The sequence below is a fragment of the Drosophila virilis genome, unplaced genomic scaffold, assembly GCF_030788295.1.
Source record: "Drosophila virilis strain 15010-1051.87 unplaced genomic scaffold, Dvir_AGI_RSII-ME tig00001590, whole genome shotgun sequence".
NCBI classification, from domain to species: Eukaryota; Metazoa; Arthropoda; class Insecta; order Diptera; family Drosophilidae; genus Drosophila; species Drosophila virilis.
The window spans coordinates 1-25,423 of record NW_027212847.1 but is presented as its reverse complement, the minus strand read 5'-3'; the positions used below and the strand labels follow the sequence as shown (position 1 = coordinate 25,423).

The 25,423-nt window shown below is 33.1% G+C and overlaps 1 protein-coding gene and 1 long non-coding RNA gene across 4 annotated transcripts; both read left to right on the top strand.

Moving 5' to 3' along the window:
• The first annotated feature begins 6,086 nt into the window (after positions 1-6,086).
• LOC138911562 (uncharacterized) lies at positions 6,087-8,398 on the top strand. Its single transcript, XR_011417304.1, has 2 exons — positions 6,087-7,987; positions 8,041-8,398. It is a non-coding gene; the product is annotated as an uncharacterized lncRNA (long non-coding RNA).
• A 2,868-nt stretch (positions 8,399-11,266) lies between these two features.
• On the top strand, positions 11,267-23,895 carry LOC6636647 (leucine-rich repeat neuronal protein 1). 3 transcript variants are annotated; one of them, XM_032433299.2, is made up of 6 exons: positions 11,267-11,425; positions 14,157-14,687; positions 22,765-22,952; positions 23,013-23,107; positions 23,197-23,309; positions 23,372-23,895. In XM_032433299.2, the coding sequence occupies exons 1-6, from the start codon at positions 11,306-11,308 to the stop codon at positions 23,801-23,803; spliced, it is 1,479 nt and encodes a 492-aa protein (XP_032289190.1). In that variant the 5' UTR covers positions 11,267-11,305; the 3' UTR covers positions 23,804-23,895. The 3 variants fall into 3 exon arrangements, with proteins under 3 accessions (XP_032289190.1, XP_070067034.1, XP_032289191.1); XM_032433300.2 differs by lacking the exon at positions 11,267-11,425 and adding an exon at positions 13,164-13,227; XM_070210933.1 differs by lacking the exon at positions 14,157-14,687 and having other exon boundaries at positions 11,270-11,425.
• The last annotated feature ends 1,528 nt before the right edge of the window (positions 23,896-25,423 follow it).

Below are 25,423 nucleotides of genomic sequence, written 5' to 3'. Positions count from 1 at the left end.
ATGATATAGTGGTCCGATCTTAATAGGTTTTTGCATATATGAGGAGCATAGTAAAACTAATAAATGCCGAGTTTGGTCAAGATATCTTGAAAAAAAAATGTTTTTTCATACAAAAACTTAATATTCGACCGATCGTTCCTATGGCAGCTATATGATATAGTGGTCCGATCTTAATAGGTTTTTGCATATATATGAGGAGCATAGTAAAACTAATAAATGCCGTGTTTGGTCAAGATATCTTGGAAAACAAAATGTTTTTTCATACAAAAACTTAATTTTCGACCGATCGTTCCTATGGGAGCTATATAATATAGTGGTCCGATCTTAATAGGATTGTGCATATATAAGAGAAGTAAAACTAATAAATGCCGAGTTTAGTCAAGATATCTTGATAAACAAAATGTTTTTTCATACAAAAACTTAATTTTCGACCGATCGTGCCTATGGCAGCTATATGATATAGTGGCCCGATCCAGCTGGCTGCGTGCAACAGAAAGAGGGAGTTCTGCAAAGTTGCATTAAGATAGCTTTAAAACTGAGAGACTAGTTAGCATAGAAATAGACAGACGGACATGGCTCTATCGACTCGGCTGTTGATGCTGATCAAGAATATATATACTTTATGGGGTCGGAGATGACTCCTTCTATGCGTTACACATCTCACGACAAAATTATAATACCCTCTGCAAGGGTATAAAAAAACTTCATGCCAAATTTGGCAACTCCAGGTCCTAAAACCTAACCTGATCAGATTTATAAATAAGTACATTTAAAATTTGGCACAAGGTTTTAAGTATAGTATATACAAATCGAGTACATTTTAGTTTTTGGAGCACCCAGTCTCTCCTGTAAATAAATATAAAGTTGTTCGTTTGTTCTTCTCTACGTAAAATTAACCTAGTTCTTGGTAATTACGATGGCATTTATCCAGCCAACTTCAGTACACAAAATGCATTCATATATCAACACAAATTTGGGATAGGTCATGATCTGCGCTTGAAAACTAACAAAATTAATTTCTTGCTAGCTAAAGCCAGAGCAGTGAATAACAACACATGCATACATACTCTTAAGTTCTTATGCATGTATAATTCACGCATACAACCAAAGGTGCACGCACGCTATTGGCTGAGACAAGAACTTTTCTCGAGAATACACTGTCCAAAAAGAAAAGTGAAATCAATCTATGTGTGCTATTTTCTTAACATAGTTATGGCGCAAGAAGCGCCTTGTGTAAAAATTATATAAGCAATTGTTTGACAATGAAAAAACCGACTATTATTTATTTTATATATTAAATATATATATATAAATATATATATATATATATATATATATATATAAGATATATATATATATATATATATATATATATATAGTGACATATCTATAGTCGCACCCACCCTTTAACATAACTTAGCACATAAGCATAAGCACAAGTATAAACATTTCTAATATTGTAAACAAAGAGCCTGGTGATAACATCGACATTGGTCAAGATCAAACTGTCCCCCTTTGGTAGACATAAACAATTCACCCTGAATATCACGCCACTGTCAATGTTCCCATCAGAGCACTATCCCACGCATAATTGCTGAGGCAGCTCAAACTTCACTCAATTTTGACTGAAACTCTCTCAAAGCGAAGTTTGCTAAGCGACCGCAACAGTTAGATAAATCAGTTCATATTCGGGAAGCAAATCTGAATGTACTCAACAAAAGTAGCCGTTAAGTGAAAATAATAAATTGAAATATATTTTTTTATGGTAACTTAACGTGTGAAACTTAATTGGCGCAGCCGGTAGGATACGTCGGGAAAAAGTTAAGATCGCTGAAGGATAATTAATTCCCAGATCTAACGCACAATCGCGACCGAAAGTGTTGTCGGAGTGTAATAAACATTTTCTCGAATACGTATCCGCACAAGAACCTTCGGGTCACTAGTAGCCTAATAATATTGACCCTTTGGGCAATAAAGCTACTACAGTTAATAACAACTGGCTTTGCATATTGTTTGATCCCTGCAATACGTATTACTGAGTCTTTTTAAGACACACACACACAAAAAAAAAACATTTAAACAATAATCACAAACTATAATCTAATATAAAAGTGCCAAATCGAAGAACAATAAAGTTCAAACCTACAAACTCAAAACTAATTAAAACAAAGAAAATCATCTAACGAACAAAAAAAGAAGTGTATTACACCAAGATGAGCATGGAATTATCAGAACAACACCTCAACCAGGCCCTTTCACAACTAAGACAGCTGCCAAGCTTTGACGGATCAACGGATCATCTAAACGCCTTCATTAAAAGGATCGATTACATCCTACACCTTTATCCAACCCGAGATGGTAGACAACACAGCATGTTATACGGAGCCATCGAATTGCAAGTCACTGGAGATGCTCAGAGAATTTCACAAAGGACAGCAGCCAACACTTGGCAGAAAGTGAGAAACGCATTGATTGAAGAATACAAAGTGCATTTGAAGAACTCCTTAGACGCTTATACAACACGAATTACCAAGGAAACGTCCGTCAACAACAGACAGCGATCAAAACATACAAGCACCAGCTTAAACTAATTATTATAATATTACTATCAATAACTGTAAACCATATAAATGCCCAAAGTATTGAAATTAATCCTATCAAAGCCCATAACGGCTATCTCATAGTTAAAACAGGAACCATAGACATTCCGACAGATTACGAATTCCACTGCTTAACAGTTAATATAACAAAAACCGAAGAATCTTTTAACAATTTAATTGATCAAAGTAAAGAATTCAATAACCTTATACAAATCGATAACCTAGTAGAAAAATTAAACAGAGAAATAAACGGCTTAAAAATAGCCAAACGCAGCAAAAGAGGTTTAGTTAACATAGTAGGAGCAGTATATAAATACTTATTTGGAACATTAGATCAAGAAGACAAAACAGAAATTGAACAAAACGTGTAAAACTTAATTATACATCAATTTTTTAGCTATCACCATCTCCCTGCTACTACCCCATACCTATAAATCAAGTAAATAAGTATTTAAATGGAATTGACTTTTTGCGAATATACAAATATTCTATGGTAAAATAAGATCTAACGTTGAAAACTTAATCAGGATCGGCTAAGAATCAAGAAATTAGTGTGTTTTCGGCACCTAGCGCAAATTGCACGAATTTCTGTTTACATGTGTATGATCCCTCAATACAATTGCGATTGTATTGTTTTCTGTGCTGCTATTTTTATTTGTTTTTTTTTCTTTTTCTTTTACATTGTTATTGGTGTTACTGTTATGTTGTAGTAGTAGTTAAGTTTGTTGCGAAAATGGAAACTTTCCGAGGGAACTTTTTTAAAAATATATATTTATTACTACAAACGAGCGCTGCACTTGATGTGCAGACATGTAGACATTATCTGATATATAAAAGCTCAGTTTGCTCGAATTAATTTTTTTCAATCTCGTTTAATCGAAATATTTTTAAGTCGATAAATTGAATTCCAATGGAAATGGTAAAAAATGTGATCCCCTTGCTATTTCTAATTGTAGCGATTCGACTTTACATCCGAAATAAGATCTACTTTATTCATTAATACTATTGTGCAAGTCACGGACAAAAGTATTGGCAATTGTGGTGTTGTCAACTAAAAATTCGAAATTTGAGAATAACCAACTTATCATTTTATTGAAATATATTTTTTTATGATCTTTTAAATTGAATGCACCAATTTCCGGGCAACACTTGGCTCAATTTTGTGCCACTCTTCCATTAGGGCTTCTTTAAGCTCAGTCTTTGTTGAAAATGTATGCTTTCTAAGCCTTTTTTCTAGTTCCTCCCATAGGTGCTCGATTGGATTGAGGTCTGGTGATTGAGGAGGATGTGGAAGAACATGAGCTGTATTGTATGCAAGCCACATTCGCACATCATGGGCCGTGTGCTTTGAACCATTGTCCTGTTGAAAAGTGAACTGACTGCTTAACATCAACTTTTCAGCGCTTTTTTTAAAATTTGCCTTCAATATTTCCAAGTAAACACGCTTGTCCATTGTTCCTTCGATGAAAACTAGTTCACCCACACCAGCTGCGGACATACAACCCCACACCATAACACCTCCACCACCGTGCTTTACTGTGGGCATTAAGTTGCAACTATTGTATGCCGTATTGGGTTTTCTCCACACTTTAATGCGGCCATCTGAGCGAAAAATATTAAACTTACTTTCGTCGGAGAATAGGACATCGTTCCAGTAAGTTAATGGCTTCGGTTTAAATTCTTTGGCGATTGCCAATCTCTTCGATTGGTTAACACTCGAAATGAGTGGTTTGCGTCTTGCAATTCTCGCATTGTACCCAGCCTTGTGTAGTACCCGCCGTACCGTTTTGGAGTGAATTTCTTTCCCAGTCTCTTCTTTAACCTCTGATACTATTTGGGATGATGTGATTTTTGGGTATTTCTTGATCTTTCTTATTATTTGGGTGCAATCACGATCGATTAACTTTCGTGGGCGGCCGGTGCGTTCAGCGTTTTCTACCGTAGGGTCGTCTGTAAATCTATGGACTATGCTCCGAATGGTAAATTGACTTCTGTCCAATAGCTCGCAAATTTCTTTAAAGGATTTGCCTTGTTTGCGTAAATTTAAAATAATTTTTCGCTGCTCTACGGTGGTTTCACACTTCTTACCGGCCATTTTTGCAAAATAATATATAAATTGATGCTTAAACAATTTTTTCTAAGTATTTTTTTTTTAAGATTCAAATAACGGTGCTTACAGAGTTACATTTTTGCAAAGAAAAGTGTGACCATATAAAAATAATATTAAAATAACAACTTTATATTGAAAATTGCCAATACTTATAAAATTACGGGTACTTGGAATTAAATAATTATTAAAAATTAACCATGCCGCCAAAGTTTATAAAAATAATTAGATTGCATGCACAAATAGCTAATAATCGTATGAAAAATATAAAATTATTAAATATTAGACGGTATATTGGACAAAACCGACAATAAAACAAGATAATATTAAATTGCCAATACTTTTGTCCGTGACTGTACATGTAAAACAATTCCAGATCCTAAATACTACAAGGTTATCTCAAAAAACAGTACTTCGATATCTACTGCTAGGAATCGGGACAAGCTATCGACACATTGTAACACTTTGTTTAATCAATATTACAAGTAAGTGACGAGATCAAATAATATGACCGGTCACTTGAATAGTTTCAGAGGTAAATCCATGGGCAAGAATTACATATCACTTTCATGGAAACATCTGTATATGCATGACTACGCTCCTTCTCAGAGCATATTGTCCGTTAACATTATAAGGCTAGGTTAGATATGTAAGTTACGATATGCTTGGGACAATTCAATTTTTGATTTAGTAGTAATAAAGATTAATTTAACCCCATGGCACGATCGATTTTTATCTTTTACTTGAAAACGGGGCAAGTTATCGATTATCAGAAACCAACTCGTACTGCGCAGGCACTATGAGGACCTATTCTCACCAAATTTCAAGTCTCCAAGTGTTATTTGCTCAGATTTCCTACATATGGACGGACGGACGGACAGACAGACAGGCGGACATCGCTCGATTGACTCGGTGGCACAGCTCGTTACTGCTAGGACATTGCTGTAACATCTAGTTGAATGCCTAATAGATTAGTGCTGTGCCTAAAAAAAAATTAACGAAAATTCCGGCGATTCTATGGTGTTACTTTAGTATAGATAACATATTTCTTTTGTGCTTAACGTCAATATCTAACAGCTTTCGCATGTGGGATTGATGAAATAACTCGGACAGCTTTTCTGTTTCTTTTACTTTGTTTGAAAACTTTGTTCCTCGAGCGTCTTACATAGTCTCACTGTTTCCATGCCTTTCTGATATGTATTTGGTCTCACTGTTTCCATGCCTTTCTGATATGTATTTGGAATGTGAATAATCGGTAAGCATTTACTATCGCTAGTAAGAATAAAATCGCTTACCATAAAAAAGGAAATTAAATCTATTGTGCCAAATAATTTCATTACTAATCTATTCAAAATTTTTTTTAAGGTATGATGAAACAACCCTTTTCTGTGTGGCCGACCTTCCCTTCATGAGAACAGACGTTTATATGTCTGCTTGAATAGTTGACTCCATATACACAAAGGAGTCAGTTTGTTGCATATTCTTTTGTAGGTGTTGACCTATACCTTTTCTCCCACATCAAATACTCTTCTCTTCTGTTGGGTTGTTTGTATCTAATTGTGTCGATTGAGTTTTATCTTATCTTATTTGCACTGTGTTCTATCTCGATTGTTTCCTTCTCCGTTACGGAGTGCAGGAATCGGTTCTATTCTAAGGTAGCGTGTAAGATTAGTTCAACTGTGTCGTATAGCCTCCACTCAATCTTAAGGTATCATGCGTTTTTTAGTAGGGTGCTATTCAAACGTTCTACATGGCAATTTGAAGGACTATGGATTTGTAGTGAGCTTACAAAATTTATCTCGAACTTATTTTATAGTAGTGTGGTGATAGTTTGGTATTTAAAGAATGCCTTATTATCTCTGTATATGGTATGGGGAAGAATTCTTACGCCCGCTATCGTACGTGAAACTATTGGTTGTACCATTGCAATTTTTGAAAATTTGTCGGGTTCAGAGCTTTATGAACTTATTCGTAACTTGTTTTGAATATTCTTTCTTGATAGTTACACATCTAGTACATATACTAAACAATTCAATTGTTACCGTAAAGATAAAAATGGATAACGTCGCAAAAACCAATTTAATGACAGCTAATGTAACAAAAGACAACAAATTGAATGTGGATGCTAAAGAAATTATATATAACCCAATTTAAAGCGAAGTTAAACTTTTTGCCAGAATCAAGAGCAATTTCATAAGAAATTCTTAAACTGCGATGTGAGTAACGGCCAAAAGAAAGCATCACCGACCCCATACATGATACATATTCTTGTGGTCCCACCCCTTAGCTATAAATAATAGAGCAGCCATTTATATGCGTTTGTCTTTTTGACAATATAAGAACATTCTACTAAACAATAAACTACTGCTGAAAAGTTCATTCAGTTTGGTAACGAAACACAAAAGTAATTTAAAAAGCGTGTTTATATCCTAAGCCCATTGAAAATGGGTAAAAAGGGCAAATTGTATTTGTGTAAAATGCAAATGTATGTTACAGGTAAAAGGAAGCATCTCCGACCACATAAAGTATATATATTCTTGATCAGCACCAATAGCCGAGTCGATATACCCTTATACCCATTTTTAATGGGTTCAGGGTATAAAGAACAGTTTTGTTTATCAATATACATGTATGTAGACCGAGGCCGGAATAAATGCTGCTTACATATGAGTAATCGGTTTTCAATATGGCATATCTATAGTACTATTGAAATTAGTTTTTGAATGTGCTGTAATAGGACGTCCACTAAGCTTCCAGTTCACATTTCGTCGATTTCCTGCTCCTATGGTGGGCTCTTTTCTTCATTGAAATAATATAATTTGTATTCACTTAGAAAAAACACGTTGTTCTGGCTTGAATTCCCATTCGTCTATATTTACTGATCGTGTGTTACAATGTTTAGTGTGTGTGTGTATTTGTTATGCTTCCGGAATCAGAGTCAATTTCAGTGCAAAAGCGACAACCTTTGAGGTGACTAACTTCCCTATTCTCACATATCTGGAAATCCGTAAGCCAGAAGACGCCAAAGTCTATAAGAGCATTAAATCTTCGGTGTACCAAAAATGCCCTTACTTCTTATTTACAAGCGGTGTGCTTCGCATGAGTTCAAGAAGTAATAAATAGATAAAGAGCGGAATATTCACTCCGAGCTGTTATTACCATTTTAATTCTGAAGCCAGCTAGATAAGGTTGGTCCGCAAACGCAAAATTTAACTCAAGAAATAAATATCATTTACCATAGCTTTTATTACCGTTTTAATTCTGAAGCCAGCTAGATAAGGTTGGTCCGCAAACGCAAAATTAAACTCAAGAAGTAAATATCATTTACCATAGGAAGCAACAACAAATCAGTAGCAGAGCAACAACAGTGCGCACGAAACCCCATTTTTCCTTCGTCCCCCGTTTTGATCTATGAAATTCTGAAGCAAGATTTTGACATAGGAAAACCAGTGCAAAGAAAAAGGAGCGTCAATGCCACTGTGTTTGTTGCTGGTTTCCCTGTCGTTCCTACAAGGCAGCGCGCAGAAACAACAACAACTCAAATTGGATATTGAATCGTTGTTGCAGAGCCGAGTCTCGGCGCAAGTAGATCAAAGGGTTACGTGCACGGCGCACCAGCATCAAATATAATAACGTCACATTTCATAGAATTTTATTTCGTGTGATATTAAAAACATATTTCTACCTTTAATAGATACATTTAAATAATTTATGAATAGGTTCCTTTATAGTATATAATTGAATGACATATATAATTATTTTAAATATGAAAGGATCGCACGCAAAAAGGCTTAGGCTGTGACGTCACATGCGCAACAGAATATTGCAATCTTCATAAGTTCATAGATTTCCCTTGGCTTGGCAGACACATAAACATATGCAGATTTGCACCAATATGTGTGAAATGAGACACATATACAGCAACTATTCGGCGAGTCCCTGCATTGATACCCTTATTTATAGAAATGGTATATAATGTTTCAAGAAAATAATTAATTATAATTGTACCCATAGTTGCAAACATAATACGAAATTATACTTTTCATAGACATTGGATAAAAATATATATTAGAAAGTTTGTGTCATTTGGTTACATCGCTTAAGAGTAGTTAAAATATCCTATTTATTTATATGAAAGGGTGCCTTGCTGGTCAATAAATGAAAGTTATAAAAATCTTCCGAGATGCTTGCAAGTTGAAAGCGAGTGGAGAAGAAGACATGACTTTGCGAATTATCCGCATAGCAGTGCTTAAAAACCACGACAATGTGTTAGTAGGGTGCAGAAGCTAAGATCATAGGCTATAGCCTCAAACCAAAGAGGGATAGCAAGGACAGAATTTGAGGTATTCTCTTTTTATTGTCAAGTTGTTTGTTTTGATTATGGTTGTTGTTGGTTCTTATGGAAAATCTTTTGAAATTGTGATTGAATTTTGGGCAGAGGTAGCTGCAGGCAGCTGTTGTGCTTGCAACCTCGTTATCTTGCTTTAGAATTTTTGAAAAAGAGCTTTGGACAAAACGCCCTCTCTTTGTATTTATTACTCTATGGCATGAGTTGGACATAAAGAGAGCGGCTCCAAGTTGGTACATACATACATACATGTACATACATGTACGTATATGAACCAGGACTTCAATTTTTTCAATTCTTGAAGTACAGTATGTCAATAAAGTGTTTTGACTAACGAAAAAAAACTAATTTTTTGGGTTTAGTTGAAAATAAATGTACCTAAAAGTGAGAATTTTTTTTCAATTCTAATTTATTTCGATTCTATATTTTTCCTAGAACTTAATGGCAAAAAGAATTGTTAAATAACATTACCCAAACATTTTATAAAATTAAAAAACTAAAAACATTCAAATTTTATGCTGTCAATAAAGTGTTTTTACACGAAACTTTATTACTAAATAACAATGTTAAAAAAACAGGAATATTTTTTTTTAATACTTTGTGTGGCTGCCATTAGCGTCACATACAGCCTGCAATCGCCGTTTCATTGAAACAATAAGGTTTTGTATGTATGTTTCTGGAATCTTCTGCCATTCTTCCAGTACAGCAGCTTTTAAATCAGTTTTTGATTTTGGACTCCGCTTTGCGACTTTTTTTTTCAAATATGACCACACATTTTCTATTGGATTCATATCTGGACTTTGTGGTGGAGTGTCTAACACCTTTCCACAGTTGTACAACAGCCAAACTCTTACCATATGAGCTTTATGCTTCGGGTCATTGTCCTGGTAAAATTTAAAAATTGGCTTATTGTCCTCATAGAATCCAAATTTCTGTGCACTACTGACGAGATGTGTCTGTAAAATGCTCAGATATTGTCTAGCATCCATGGTATTCTCAATGAAGGTCAAATCTCCTACACCCTTGCTCGAAATACACCCCCACACCATCACTGATAGTTTTCCGAATTTAACGGTTGGAATAATATTGCGGTTTTCCAACGCTGTTAGTGGCTTTCTCCAGACTCTGGATGGCCCATCGTTGTAGAATAGCATCATCTTGCTTTCGTCACAGAATATGACGTTACTCCAAAAATCGTTCGAACTATTTACATGGACTTGAGCGAACGATAGCCGCTTCAAAATATTCGCCGCCGATAGTAGAGGTTTTTTCCTGGCAACTCGTGATGTGTAGTCATTGGAATTCAGTAATTTTCGGACAGTTTCATGTGACACATCAACACCACTTTCTTCCTTGAACTCCTGAGCAATATCCCTAAGCGAAATTTGTGGATTTTTCTCAATTTTTCTCAGAATTTTTCGCTTATCTCTGTCAGAAATTTTGCAGGGTCGACCACATACTGGCTTTGCCTCTAGCCTATCTTCCTTATTGGCTCTGTTTAATATGTTGTATATCGTTGCTTTTGATAAATTAAACATATCAGCCAGTTCCGAGACTTGACGTCCCATCTGATGGTTATAATACACCAGCTGAGCGACTTCAAAAGTTGTTCTTTTTCCTGGCATTTTATTTTTCATAAAATTAAAGCAAAACGTTATAAATTGCAATAGAAAATGACAAGAAAAGTCGAAGACACAAGAGAAGCCAAAACGCATGGGCCCAAATCTAACGGGATCACCCAAAAGAGAACGGCAAAACAATTTACCGTAGCTGTAAAAACACTTTATTGACAGCATAAAATGTGAATGTTTTTAGTTTTTTAATTTTATAAAATGTTTGGGTAATGTTATTTAACAATTCTTTTTGCCATTAAGTTCTAGGAGAAATATAGAATCGAAATAAATTATAATTGAAAAAAAATTCTCACTTTTAGGTACATTTATTTTCAACTAAACCCAAAAAATTAGTTTTTTTTTGTTAGTAAAAACACTTTATTGACATACTGTATGTATACGAGGAGTAAAATGGAAAATTAGCTGTTTTAATATTAATCTGCATAGCTTTCCAAACTACTCATTGAAAACGTTTCGTTACCTGTTGCTGATAACGTGCGATTGCGCCCTTTACGCGCAAAAACTGATAAGATTAGATATCTTTTGGGAAATAAGCCTCAAAATGAAAACTTTACTTGTTAGTCAGTTATATACAATTACTATTGTTGAATAAACGGTGTTAATCTTAAAATATATCATGAAGACAGTTTTAGACATATTTTATTTATTAATAGTGCTCTTTTTAATAATAAATTTTGGATTTGCAATACAAGGATCTGAAAATGGAGAAACAAACCCAAAAGACACACTCAAGAAGGTAAGATTGAAGGAATTCAATGCAAAAACGTATTCACATACAGTATGTCAATAAAGTGTTTTTACTAACAAAAAAAAACTAATTTTTTGGGTTTAGTTGAAAATAAATGTACCTAAAAGTGAGAATTTTTTTTCAATTATAATTTATTTCGATTCTATATTTCTCCTAGAACTTAATGGCAAAAAGAATTGTTAAATAACATTACCCAAACATTTTATAAAATTAAAAAACTAAAAACATTCACATTTTATGCTGTCAATAAAGTGTTTTTACAGCTACGGTAAATTGTTTTGCCGTTCTCTTTTGGGTGATCCCGTTAGATTTGGGCCCATGCGTTTTGGCTTCTCTTGTGTCTTCGACTTTTCTTGTCATTTTCTATTGCAATTTATAACGTTTTGCTTTAATTTTATGAAAAATAAAATGCCAGGAAAAAGAACAACTTTTGAAGTCGCTCAGCTGGTGTATTATAACCATCAGATGGGACGTCAAGTCTCGGAACTGGCTGATATGTTTAATTTATCAAAAGCAACGATATACAACATATTAAACAGAGCCAATAAGGAAGATAGGCTAGAGGCAAAGCCAGTATGTGGTCGACCCTGCAAAATTTCTGACAGAGATAAGCGAAAAATTCTGAGAAAAATTGAGAAAAATCCACAAATTTCGCTTAGGGATATTGCTCAGGAGTTCAAGGAAGAAAGTGGTGTTGATGTGTCACATGAAACTGTCCGAAAATTACTGAATTCCAATGACTACACATCACGAGTTGCCAGGAAAAAACCTCTACTATCGGCGGCGAATATTTTGAAGCGGCTATCGTTCGCTCAAGTCCATGTAAATAGTTCGAACGATTTTTGGAGTAACGTCATATTCTGTGACGAAAGCAAGATGATGCTATTCTACAACGATGGGCCATCCAGAGTCTGGAGAAAGCCACTAACAGCGTTGGAAAACCGCAATATTATTCCAACCGTTAAATTCGGAAAACTATCAGTGATGGTGTGGGGGTGTATTTCGAGCAAGGGTGTAGGAGATTTGACCTTCATTGAGAATACCATGGATGCTAGACAATATCTGAGCATTTTACAGACACATCTCGTCAGTAGTGCACAGAAATTTGGATTCTATGAGGACAATAAGCCAATTTTTAAATTTTACCAGGACAATGACCCGAAGCATAAAGCTCATATGGTAAGAGTTTGGCTGTTGTACAACTGTGGAAAGGTGTTAGACACTCCACCACAAAGTCCAGATATGAATCCAATAGAAAATGTGTGGTCATATTTGAAAAAAAAAGTCGCAAAGCGGAGTCCAAAATCAAAAACTGATTTAAAAGCTGCTGTACTGGAAGAATGGCAGAAGATTCCAGAAACATACATACAAAACCTTATTGTTTCAATGAAACGGCGATTGCAGGCTGTATGTGACGCTAATGGCAGCCACACAAAGTATTAAAAAAAAATATTCCTGTTTTTTTAACATTGTTATTTAGTAATAAAGTTTCGTGTAAAAACACTTTATTGACAGCATAAAATTTGAATGTTTTTAGTTTTTTAATTTTATAAAATGTTTGGGTAATGTTATTTAACAATTCTTTTTGCCATTAAGTTCTAGGAAAAATATAGAATCGAAATAAATTAGAATTGAAAAAAAATTCTCACTTTTAGGTACATTTATTTTCAACTAAACCCAAAAAATTAGTTTTTTTTCGTTAGTCAAAACACTTTATTGACATACTGTATGCATTTGAGTATGTACATACATACATGCGTGTGCAATTATCTTTCGCGAGCGCTATATATGTAAGTCTTATATATATCTATATATGTGTGTACATATATGTATTTCACTTGTTTAATGTTCACTGAACATTTTTATATACTTTTATATTTTATATTAACATATGAACGTATATCTCGTGATGTGTATAACCTTCACATATGTATGTGACTTAAATATACTAAGACTATACTCTAGTTATATTATATGTGTGTGCATATACATCATATATTTATACTATGCATGTATATTTATACTGTCAATTGCTTTAAGTTACTGAAAAAATTTCAATGTGAGTCATTGGGTGAATAAAATGAATCATTGTTTTTTTTTTAGATTTTGTTACCTTTAACACTTTTTTAAAAAATGTGGTTTAATGGTTTTCTGAAAATATGTGTAACGGGCATTTTTATTATAATTCAATAATTAATCATTTTATTATAATGCCCTGGTAGAGTTAGACAAGTACGACTATCAGCGAAACGCCGAGCGTAATGATTAACGGCTAGTACCTAGTACCTCTATCGCGTTTTAATTTTATTTGTTAATTTTATTTCAACGAAAAACAAAACAGGAATGTATTTTTAGTGAGCCTTGTATTTACAATTTAAACATGGCAAAATCTCGAAAATAGTACCTTAAATATAGCCCTTACTTCGAGAGCGCAATTTTTGAGATTTGGAAGAAAAACTCTAGGGCGCTTATGTAAATTAAAGAAACTCGATCAGCTGTTTATTTTATGAAGTGGTACTTTTGCCACTCACATGTTACCGACAACCGGTGGAACACCAATATGTGAAATTTGAAAATGTGACTTTTCTTAAACCAGTGGACAGAGGCTATAAGAAAAGTGTTCAGTGGACAAAGGCTATACGTATATTGTAGTCTTAAATATTTAATCTATCCAAAATACAAAGCTTTTATTTCCATTAATATCAGCTCTTTATTACAGGAGCTGCTTCAAAATATAGTATGCAATAAATGTAATTGCGATTCAGAAAATAGTCTTATTGATTGCACAAATAACCAGAATGAGTGGTTTTCTGAAAATGAATGGGCAATCATTCAAAACGATAAACTGATATTTGAGACTATTAAAATGGAACACAATAATTATACGTCAATTCCTAAATTTCCAACCTACGGCGTGAAAAATCTGTATTTGGGATATAACCAAATATCGTCGATTGCAATTGGAGCTTTTCAAAATTTAACAGAGCTTTCCAGGCTTGATTTGTCAAATAACAAATTAACTTCAAAGAACTTACTACCTGATGTTTTCAAAGGACCATTTTCAGAACAGGATTTTGAGCCGCTAAGAAACCTAAGGTCGCTAAATTTGGGATATAATCTGTTACATTTCTTAAATGATGATTTGTTTGAACATCTTCCAAATCTTGAAGAGCTTATTTTGTGCTCTAATACTTTTCAAGTGATCGATAAACTTACGGAAACTGCACTCTCTGGACTGTCTGCATTGAAGGTATGTAAAATGATGGTTTTTTGAAACTTTTTATATAAGCAATTCCTTAAAAAAAAAAAAAAAGTAAAAGACTCTAGTCTGGAGTTCCCACTAGGGAATACCCTGAACCAAAGACAATATAAAGACTTATATAAGTAACGCCATACAACAAAATGTTTCAATGCAGCTTGATATTTTGAAAATCGAGAACGCAAACGAAATCTGTATCATTGAGCTCTCACAGCCGAAAGAGCAAAAAAGCCAAACTCTTAGTTTTGGCTCTATGAGGGCCGTGCACGCAATTATGTTTGTATGTTTATATTTAAATGTGTTGTTATCCACTGTTCTTGCAAAGTCTGTGGCTGTCAAAGAAAAGAATTTTCTTATATTTTAAGCGCTTAGCATGACCTATCCCAAATTTGTGTTGACATATGTATGTATGAATGTATTTTTATACCCTTGGAGATGGTTTTATAATTTTGTTCTCTCAGTTTTAAAGCTATTTTAATGAAACAGACGTCACTCTTTCTGTTGCACGCAGCACATATGTCAAAACCAGCTGGATCGGACCACGATATCATATACCTGCCATAGGAACGATAGGTCGAAAATTAAGTTTTTGCATGAAAAAGACATTTTGTTTTTAAGATATCTTGACCAAACTCGGCATTAATTAGTTTCACTACGCCCCTCATATATGTGTCAAATCTTATTGAGATCAGACCACTATATCATATAGCTGCCATAGGAATGATCGGTTGATAATTGTGTTGTTGTATGAAAAAACATTTTCTTTTTAAGATATCTTGACCAAACTAGACATTTATTAGTTTTAGATACTAACAATTAATTTTACAGGAAGTTTTAAGAATTAAATAATTATTACACAAGGCGCATCTTAAGCAATAACTACGATAAGAAAATATCACACATAAATTGATTTCACTTTTGTTTTTGAACAATGTATGCTCGAGAAAAGTTCTTGTCTCAGACAATGGCGTGCAAGCACCTTTGGTTGTATGCGTAAATTACACTTGCATAAGAACTTTTAAGTATGTATGTATGTTTTGTTATTCACTGCTCTGGCTTTAGCTGGCAAGAAATTCATTTTGTTAGATTTCTATCGCAGATCATGACCTATCCCAAATTTGTGTTGATAAATGAATGCATTTTGTGTACTCAGGTTGGCTCCGTAGAAAATATGTACTTCTAAGTCAATGCAAATATTTACATAAATTCTTTAAATTAAATTAACATTATTTTTATTCTCCAATTAAGAAATTAAAGAGTGCTAAAAAATACAATTACATATTTATTTGTATAAATAAATATGACTTTTGATTCAATATTTAGTTAGATATTTTATTAATTCAGTTAATTATTAGGGGTAGGTAGTGATCTGCGCTAAAAAACTAAGAAAATTGTTTCTTTGCCAGCCAGAGACTTTGTTAGAGCAGTGGATAACAACACATCCAAATATGCTGTTATGTATGTATATTCACACGCATACAAACATAATTGCTTGCACGGCCCTCATAGTGCCGAAGCTGAGAGCACATTCTATTTTTACCTTTTTCGTTCTCTCGGCTATGAGTGCGCAATGCTACAGGTTTCGTTTTCGTTCTCAATTTTCAAAAATTCAAGCTGCATAGTAGCATTTTGTTGTATGGCGTTACTCACCTTAGTGTTTATAGTGTCTTTGGTTTTACTATACTCCTCATATATATGCAAAATTTTATTAACTTCGGAACACTAAATCATAGAGCTGCCATAGAACCGATCGGTCGAAAATTAAGTTGTTCTATGAAAAAACGTATTGTTTTTCAAGATATCTTGACCAAACTCGGCATTTATTAGTTTTACTATGCTCCTCATATATGCAAAATCCTATTAAGATCGGACTACTATATCATATAGCAGCCATGGGAACGATCGGTCGAAAATTAAGTTGTTGTATGAACAACTTTTTGTCATCCAAGATATTTTGATTAAACACGGCATTTAAAGATTTCACTATTCTCTCTAAATTTTTGCAAAATCTTATTTACATCGGACTACTATATCATATATCTGCCATAGGAACGATCGGTCGAAAACTAGTTTTTTGATTAAAAACCTTTTTTGTTTATCAAGATATCTTGCCCAAACTCGACAATATCTATTTTCCCTGTGCTTCTTAGATACAGGCAAAGCACTATAAGCATTATGAAATGGTTGGGTCTGCAAGGATATTAGATCTTCGGCTTGCCGAAGATAGCCTTTCTTTCTCGTTTGTACTGAGGTTGGCTTCGTAAAAAATATTTATTTTTAAGTCGATGCAAATATTTATACTTTTAATGTCTTTAAATTAAATTAATATTATATTTATTTCTCATTAAGAAATAAAAAAATGCTTAAAAACACAAATCAAATATAAATTTGTAGAAATAAATATGAATTTGGACCAACTTTCAGTTAGCGGCGACTTTGTACTTTATAATTCGAATAAAAAATAATTCAATTAAAAAATACAATTTTAAAGTTTATCTTTAAGACAAGTTTTCTCTTTTATTTCTTAAATTAATTTTTATTACTTAAAAATAATATTAATTTTATATATAATTTAATTACAAAAAGTTATAAAAATATTTGCATCGACTTAAAAATAGATATTTTCTACGGAGCCAACCTCAGTACACAACATGCATTCATATGTGGATACAAAATTGGGGTAGGTCATGATCAGCGCTAGAAATCTAACAAAATTAATTTCTTGCCAGCTAAAGCTAGAGCAGTGAATAAGAACATATATATATATATATTTTAAAGTTCTTATAAATGCATAATTCACGCATACAACCAAAATACAAGCAAAGGTGATTGGCGTGTATCGTAAGTTCAAAAATTTTTCGCTCAATGTACTTCAAAAACTAAGCAACGCAAAACACCATCGACCAGATTTGCTGAAGGCAGGCTGGCGGCTATCGCTGCTCAAGTCAGAATCACCAAGCCGCGACTTAGGCATTCGTTCGTCTTAATAAACAGCAGTCGGCTGCCATATCGTGCGAAATTGTAAAATTCATGTTGGGCTGGAATTTTCGCGTCAGTTATAAAAATAAATTTGCTTATTTACTTAATTTATACCTATGTGGTAGTAGCAGGGAGGTCGCGTTAGCTATAAAATGTAAGATACTTAATATATATACTATTCCAAAAGATACATGTCAAGTCTTATGACTTTAGCTCTTATAACTTACGAGATTCGCTCAAAATATAGGATGTCGATTTAAACTTTTATCGATTACTTGTAAACGGGGCAAGCTATCGATAATCGGAAATAAATTCGTACTGCGCGGGATCTAGGTGGAGCTACTTTCTAAATTTTAATTTTCTCTAGCTCTTATATGTTCTGATATCATTGCGTTCAAGCATACGGACAAATGGACAGACAGACGGACATAGCTAAGTCGACTTGGCTACATGAGGGTTCAGGGTATCCCCGAGTTGGGAGCTCACGAATAGAGTCCCCTACTTGTTTCTGATTCAATCAGTTGCCCTTGCCGAATCTTAATCTATTCACAGTCAATGTTGGATGCCGGATATTACTTTTACTGAGTAATTTTTTATATTATCTATGGTATGGACTTTAGTTATTTTTTATTGTCCGTTTTTCATACCCTGAACCCATTAAAAATGGGTGAAAAGGGTATAATGTATTTGTGCAAATGTAACAGGCAGAAGAAAGCATCTGTGGCCCATAAAGTATATGTCAGGCTACGCAGCCAAAATAACTGGAGCTACTTCGCAACTTAATTTATCTTATAATACTCGCTCTACAAAGCAATTGCCTAAATTTCGCTCTTAAGAATATATTTACATAGAACTGCCGCTCTTCGCTGCAACGATCGTTTTATTGCCCTAGCTTTACTTATGCGAAGGTCTCAATGCTGTGCATCGAGTTAGTTATGTTGGTTTCGCTTCATGCATTTGGTAGACATCGGCCACTTGCATTACTCAAAATTATAACTAATAATTGTCGCTTCGCTAAAATTGGCGGGTTCGCTTGTCTACATAACACTATTGTTCTTAAATAATAAGCAATTCGGGTCTGCCTGCTTTTCATAACCTTAAGAAATATAGAAACAAATTGGAGCACAAGAAATAAAATAAGGTTGATTAATTCTATTAGTGAAAGCTATTGAAAAAGCTCAATAGCGCAACAGTATATATATTCTTGATCTGCATCAATAGCAAAGTCGATCTAGCCTTGTGTGTCTGACTATCCGCATGTCTGGCCGTATGTATGAACGAAAGGAAATATGGTAAGTTATAAGAGCTAGAGTCGCCCACACACTACAATTACAAATCAAGTAAACATACCAATTTGAACTACTAAGCAATTTAAGACACAATTTTAAAGCATTTGACTTTTTGAGAATACAGAAATACTCCATAGCACAATAAGATCGACTATTTAAATTGCATTAACATCAGTTAAGATATACAGAAGTTAGTAAAGAAAAGGTGTGGCTATATATATATTGGCAGCCAACGTGTCAGCGGTAGCTAGTGTAAATTGCGCAAATCAACCGCGTTGCAGCTGCGATTGTATTGTTTTGTATTTTGTGAGCATCTGTTGATATTTTAATTGGTTTACTTTTTTGCACTGATAAATTATTTGTTTGACTGTTGGGTAGTGGAGTAGCGAGTCTGTTATGTTCGACACGTATCGAGACAACTATTTTTTATTTTCAATTAATTTTTAAAATAATTTAATTACTGCTAAAGCAAGAGAGCACGTAGCGCGAGCTGTAATTTGTGTTGGTAGAAAAGGGTTCAGGGTATCCCCTAGTCGGGAGCTCCCGACTTGAGTCTTTTTCTTGATTTCTTGTGCCGATGTGTTTTTTATTTTAATTTGTGTGGTAAGGTCTACAGGTTTTGAATGTATCCACTTTATTGGTTCTTTTTTGGTCACAATATATTGTCCTATAATATTCTACATTTGGAAAGAGGATAATATTGGTAGTATCGGTTGAATGTTTATCCATTCTCATGCAGCGGCCAATATTTTTAAGGGAACTATGGAACTATGAAACTATGGATTGATCGGCTTTTCATTGCTACATCAAATTCTTTTTGTTTATGTGTTGTTTATTAGTTCTAAGATAAGAGCTTTATTGACTATGATTACCCCTGAGCGAGTAAGTTGGATCACTGAAAATGTAGAAAACTTGTCGCCGAAGGTCAGGAAGTATTTCTCATCCGCAGAATACAAGTAAAATGAACTATTTTGCGCGTCGTTTGTTTGATATGACGACTAGACTTTTCCCTATATACCCTACAATTAACATATATTTTCGTTCTAACCAACTTATATTGGGGAAGAAATAATAACGTAGAGTATGTTTCACGATCTTGATCCGCGATGAGCGCGGTTATGCTCCGTTGTTGAAATTTCGTACAGTTTTGTATATGAAAATATTTTTAAGGTATTTGTGGTTTTAGGGAAATTATGTTGGATAAGCGCAGGCATCTCTCAATGTGCTGCGTTGACTACGTCCGCTTTCACAACGTCTAGTTTGGTTTGTAAAAGATTGTTTAGGTTAGATTATTGAATGGCATGTCTTACTTTTTCTTTAAAAATTAAGGTTCTATTTAATAATTATATCTCTCTCAATTACTATTTTGTTCATATAGCCTACCGGTCTTTCGAAAGCTCTATCATCAGTGTTCACTGTGGCCACATCTGAGTCTGCACAGTGTTTTAGGGCGTAGATGTTCTGGCTATTATCCGGTTTCCTTTCTTTTCGTTTCGTTTCTTTTCTGATACTAAAACTGTTAGAGACTGATGGTCTAAAAACAATGTTTAAATCTCTTATTCCGTGTAAATTTATACGGAGTTTTTTTAGTGTCCAAACAATGGCAAAAGTTACCGCTAGTTTGTAGAAAACGTTTTTTCAATGATGCTAATCAATAATATATATATAATATAATATAAACTTAACGGGATCGGAAATGCTTCCTTTAGCCTGTTACATACATTTATTTTACCCATTATCAATGGGTTCAGGGTATTAAGACAAGTTGGTTGCATGAATACGTTGGATAAGCAAGCAAGAGTTTCTTTTGTAATAAAAATAAAAAAACTGAGGAACTTGTTGGTCACTGTTCAATAAGAACTAAGAGGATTAATCCAACATCTTAAGTTAAGCATCCTCAATAGCAGATAGAGGATTGGGTCTGGGTCCATTGGCAAGATGGTAATTATTGACAGATACAAGATCAAGTATTATATTCAACTGATAAGAAATTTAATAGATTTCAAACAGTGAATGGCTATCTAAAAAGTAGTGTTTTGCTGAAGACAAAGGGTAATTTTTGAGGTGAATAAGTGCTACAACAGATGTTTGATAAATTTGAATCACCCATCACAATAAATAATTTTTTTTCTATGTTGCTTGAATATCAGCATGTGGAGGAAACTTAAGTATGATATCTCTTAACTTCAGTAGGTGTAGAAAATCAAAAAAAGCTGCTAACTGTGGCGAGGCGTTAACGGCACCCACCACCATGAGTTGGTCGAAGTGTCTATACCCATTCAAATCCCCGAAAAAAAACTTCCAAATCAGATATAGTTGACTTTAACCATGCTTCTGAATGCGATTATATTTAAATCAACGAATGTGACCGCCAATAAGAAATTGTTTTTAAAATGGAAGTAATGACACATTGATAATGAAAAGGACTAAGCCACAAAATGAATTTAAATGTTTGTGCCAGAGTCTGTATGGAAATAACCTGAAATTTTGGGTAATAATTTCTAGTGTCTTTAAAAATATGAACTTTGTTGCATTACATTTAAGGGCACTTTAGCCTTTTCTGCTTCTGTTTGATTTATATATTATTATATTTCTTGCTCTAAAATAATTTATAATTGCACAATAAGAGGCTTCTTTGACACTGTCAATTATATTAGTTTGATGCCAATAAAATACTGTAAGTTCTACCAAATGAACTGCACAATTTTGATCAAAAACAATTCAATACAAATACAGAATACAATAGACAAACATTTATTAAAAGATTAACTTTACATGTCGGATAACTGCCCTAGTTTTCGAGTTACTATCAAATGCGCTTCAAATTTATTTTCACAGGTTTTTATTAAATTGACTGTTGAGGTTCCCTCGTAAAAAAATAGATGCAATGGATTTCAACTTTTTGTTCTTTATTTGATATTTGTTTATGGTGGAGCGGGCCCTAGATAGGTCGTCAGTTTTGTGATGTATACCTAGGTCTAGGTATAGCCAAAATCATGATCTTTTACCATCAAATTCTAATGCTTCTGTAATGCCAACCCTTCAACCGAAGCAATTTTTTTCAAACAATTTTTTGAATGAATTTAATTACCAATTAACTGCAATTTAGTAACTTAAAATAAATTCGTAAACAATTAGTTTAATAGCAAATTAATCAAATAAAAATGCATGGCTTCTAGGAGGACCTTTCTTCCAAAGTTCAAGTCCTAGGTCTTATATTTCTTTTTCTGGGGTTGGAGATTCTCCATGTCGGAGATGCACTGTCAGTTACATGCATTTGTACAAAACCATTATATCCTTTTAAGTTATTTTCAGGTAACCATCACATAATGAATCCGGTGAACTCGACGGGTCCTAAGGGTACTGGGCTTTAGCAATTTGTAAACCTGATTACAGTGCATCTTTCCCTGACTTATATAAAATTCGTGTTTTATTCCACTTCGTTCTTGAAATTGATTGCTTTCTTCTTCATTCTTCTACATTTATACAGCTTTATTATTTCACCACATTCTGTCCCCAATTACCTCTTAGATTATGCTGCTTAAATAATTGATGAGCATACTATTTAATATCAGAATAGAATCGTATAAGATAATATGGGTATTTGTATATAAATAACTGACGAAATTAGCAGTGTGCCAGCAGAAGTTGGCGATTTTAACAAATTGATTCCATATTTTACATGTAGAGCTCTTAAGTTAACTGTTTCAAAAGATATTTTTAAATTTTATTTTATGTAGAAAAAATAAGCTATAAAACAAAAGAGTTTGATATATGCATATGTTTATTCTGAATTCAAGGTTTTGGATATGTCGTACATGGAACTAAAAACATTGCCTGAAACAATTTTTCATGGACCTCGAGGACTGGAAACCCTAATAGCATCAGGAAATCTATTTAATCAAGTACCTAAAGCTCTTTCGTATGCGAAGAACTTAAAGCGCCTTGTTTTAGATGAAAATCCCATCACAAACTTAGAAGGAGAAAAGTAGGCACTCTTTAAAGCTGTACTGTTGAGATTAAATTAAAATATTATATTGCTTTTTAGTGTTTTTCCTGCGATGACCTACTTAAAATACCTTAGTATTTCATATATGCCCGATCTGTACAAAATTGGACAAGGAGCACTGAATAACCTACAAAGTAAGAACATACATACAAGGAACATACCAAAATATATAAATATATAAATATACCAAACACCCCATTTTCATTTGTTATATTTTCAAAAGATCTAACAGAATTAATTTTAAGTGATGACAAGATGCTAACAGAAATCGATGAGTATGCCTTAGCAAAAAATGTTACAGGGGAAAACTTTTTGGATTATCCCCCGCTTGAAAAGGTAAAGTAAAGAATAACATTTTTTCAAATTATATATTTTTAACTGGTTTTATTTTATGACAGCTTTATTTAAATAACTGCAATCTTACTGCATTACCAAGAACTTTAATTGTTCGCTGGGATAAACTTAACGTCATAGATCTTCGTTTTAACCCATGGAATTGCGATGCTTCTAACGAGTTTATGATTAATAACTTAATTCAAAGAATAAACAACAGCACGCCACTTCTAGCAACAAATGTTAAATGTGAACTTCCCCAACAGTTGAAAGGCGTGGAGGTTTTAAATGTTGCAAATGACAAATTATTAGGATCTTCACGCAATGGCAGTCTGGTCTGGATTGTCATAATAGCTTGCGTTCTCTTAGCAGTGCCCATTGCTATATCTGGTGTAGTATTTTATAGACGCGGGTATTGCCGCTGTGTTCAGAAAGATGAGACAGCTAAAAGGGCATTGTATAGTCGAGCAAACTTTAGCGAGGATTTTCATATATAATAAATTAATCGAACAGTCAACATAGAACGTATTTCATATATGTTTTGTTTATAATTAAGAAATAAAAAATGTGTAAGCTCTGTTCCAACTTATTAAGTCTATGGAGTGTATTGTATCTATATTAATGTATATAAGACTACATCGTCACTAATTCAATGTTATTGACGGTGAAAATACTTAAAGCGATTATACAAATGGACCTCAAAATTCAAGGCGGGGCTTATCAATCTTCTAAAACACCACCTACTATGAGCTGACTTCATCAAGATTGAAGAAACCATCATGGGAAAGCAGATACAGATATATTACTGAGTCCTCTCCGACATCGTAGTTAAATATATACATATTTGAGTTGCTTTACAGATCACCAGGCTTATAGATTGAGTGGTATGGTTATCTCCCTTCCTTGTCCCGGCAACAGTGATCACAAGCTAAGCTCGCTTATTTGATATGCTACGATATACCGCCAACGGCTTTTGCGACCATTGAAGGACTAGAAACTTGCGGACGCTGCCAGCTGATATATGACTGCATGCACAAGGCGCAACGTCGTTAATTTTAGAATGTGGGTTTGCCTTATAAGAAATAGTGTTATTTTTATTCAATGATGTTAATCGATTTTATCTTAATTGTTCAATAATTGTTCTTAATTGTTGACCTTCAGTCGTACTAGGCCTTATCGTGTTAGCTATACAATCGACAATAATCCTTTACGAAAAGTAATAACACCTAATGACCTAGGCGTAATTATTAATTCTAAGGTTGCTTTATCATCAAGCTATCATTGGTAATGAGGGCTAAGGTGTTTTTGGTTTCCTTAAACGTTGCTCTAATAAGATTCGCAAACCCTTCGAAACCACACTTTTAAGCATCTTGAACTTTCTATATTTCTATTATTTTTATTTATAGGACAATCTATCATTCTGAATCTATCTGATCATTTCCAGCTACGACTGTGTCGGTGATTTACCATCACTATCTCTATATCTTATCAGCAATACGTTCTATTTAGTCTATTGCTTATTTCAGATTTGCTTTTTTAAACCCATTTTATATTTATATTTATATTTATATTTATATTTATATTTATATTTATATTTATATTTATATTTATATTTATATTTATATTTATATTTATATTTATATTTATATTTATATTTATATTTATATTTATATTTATATTTATATTTATATTTATATTTATATTTATATTTATATTTATTATTTATTATTTATTATTTATTATTTATTATTTATTATTTATTATTTATTATTTATTATTTATTATTATTTATGATTTATTATTTATTATTTATTATTTATTATTTATTATTATTATTTAATATTTATTATTTATTATTTTATTAGTTATTATTTATTATTATTATTTATTATTTATTCTTTATATTTATTATTTATTATTTATTATTTATTATTTATTATTTATTATTTATTATTTATTATTTATTTTTATTATTTATTATTTATTATTTATTATTTATTATTTATTATTTATTATTTATTATTTATTATTTATTATTTATTATTTATTATTTTATTATTTATTATTTATTATTTATTATTTATGATTTATGATTTATGATTTATGATTTATTCGTT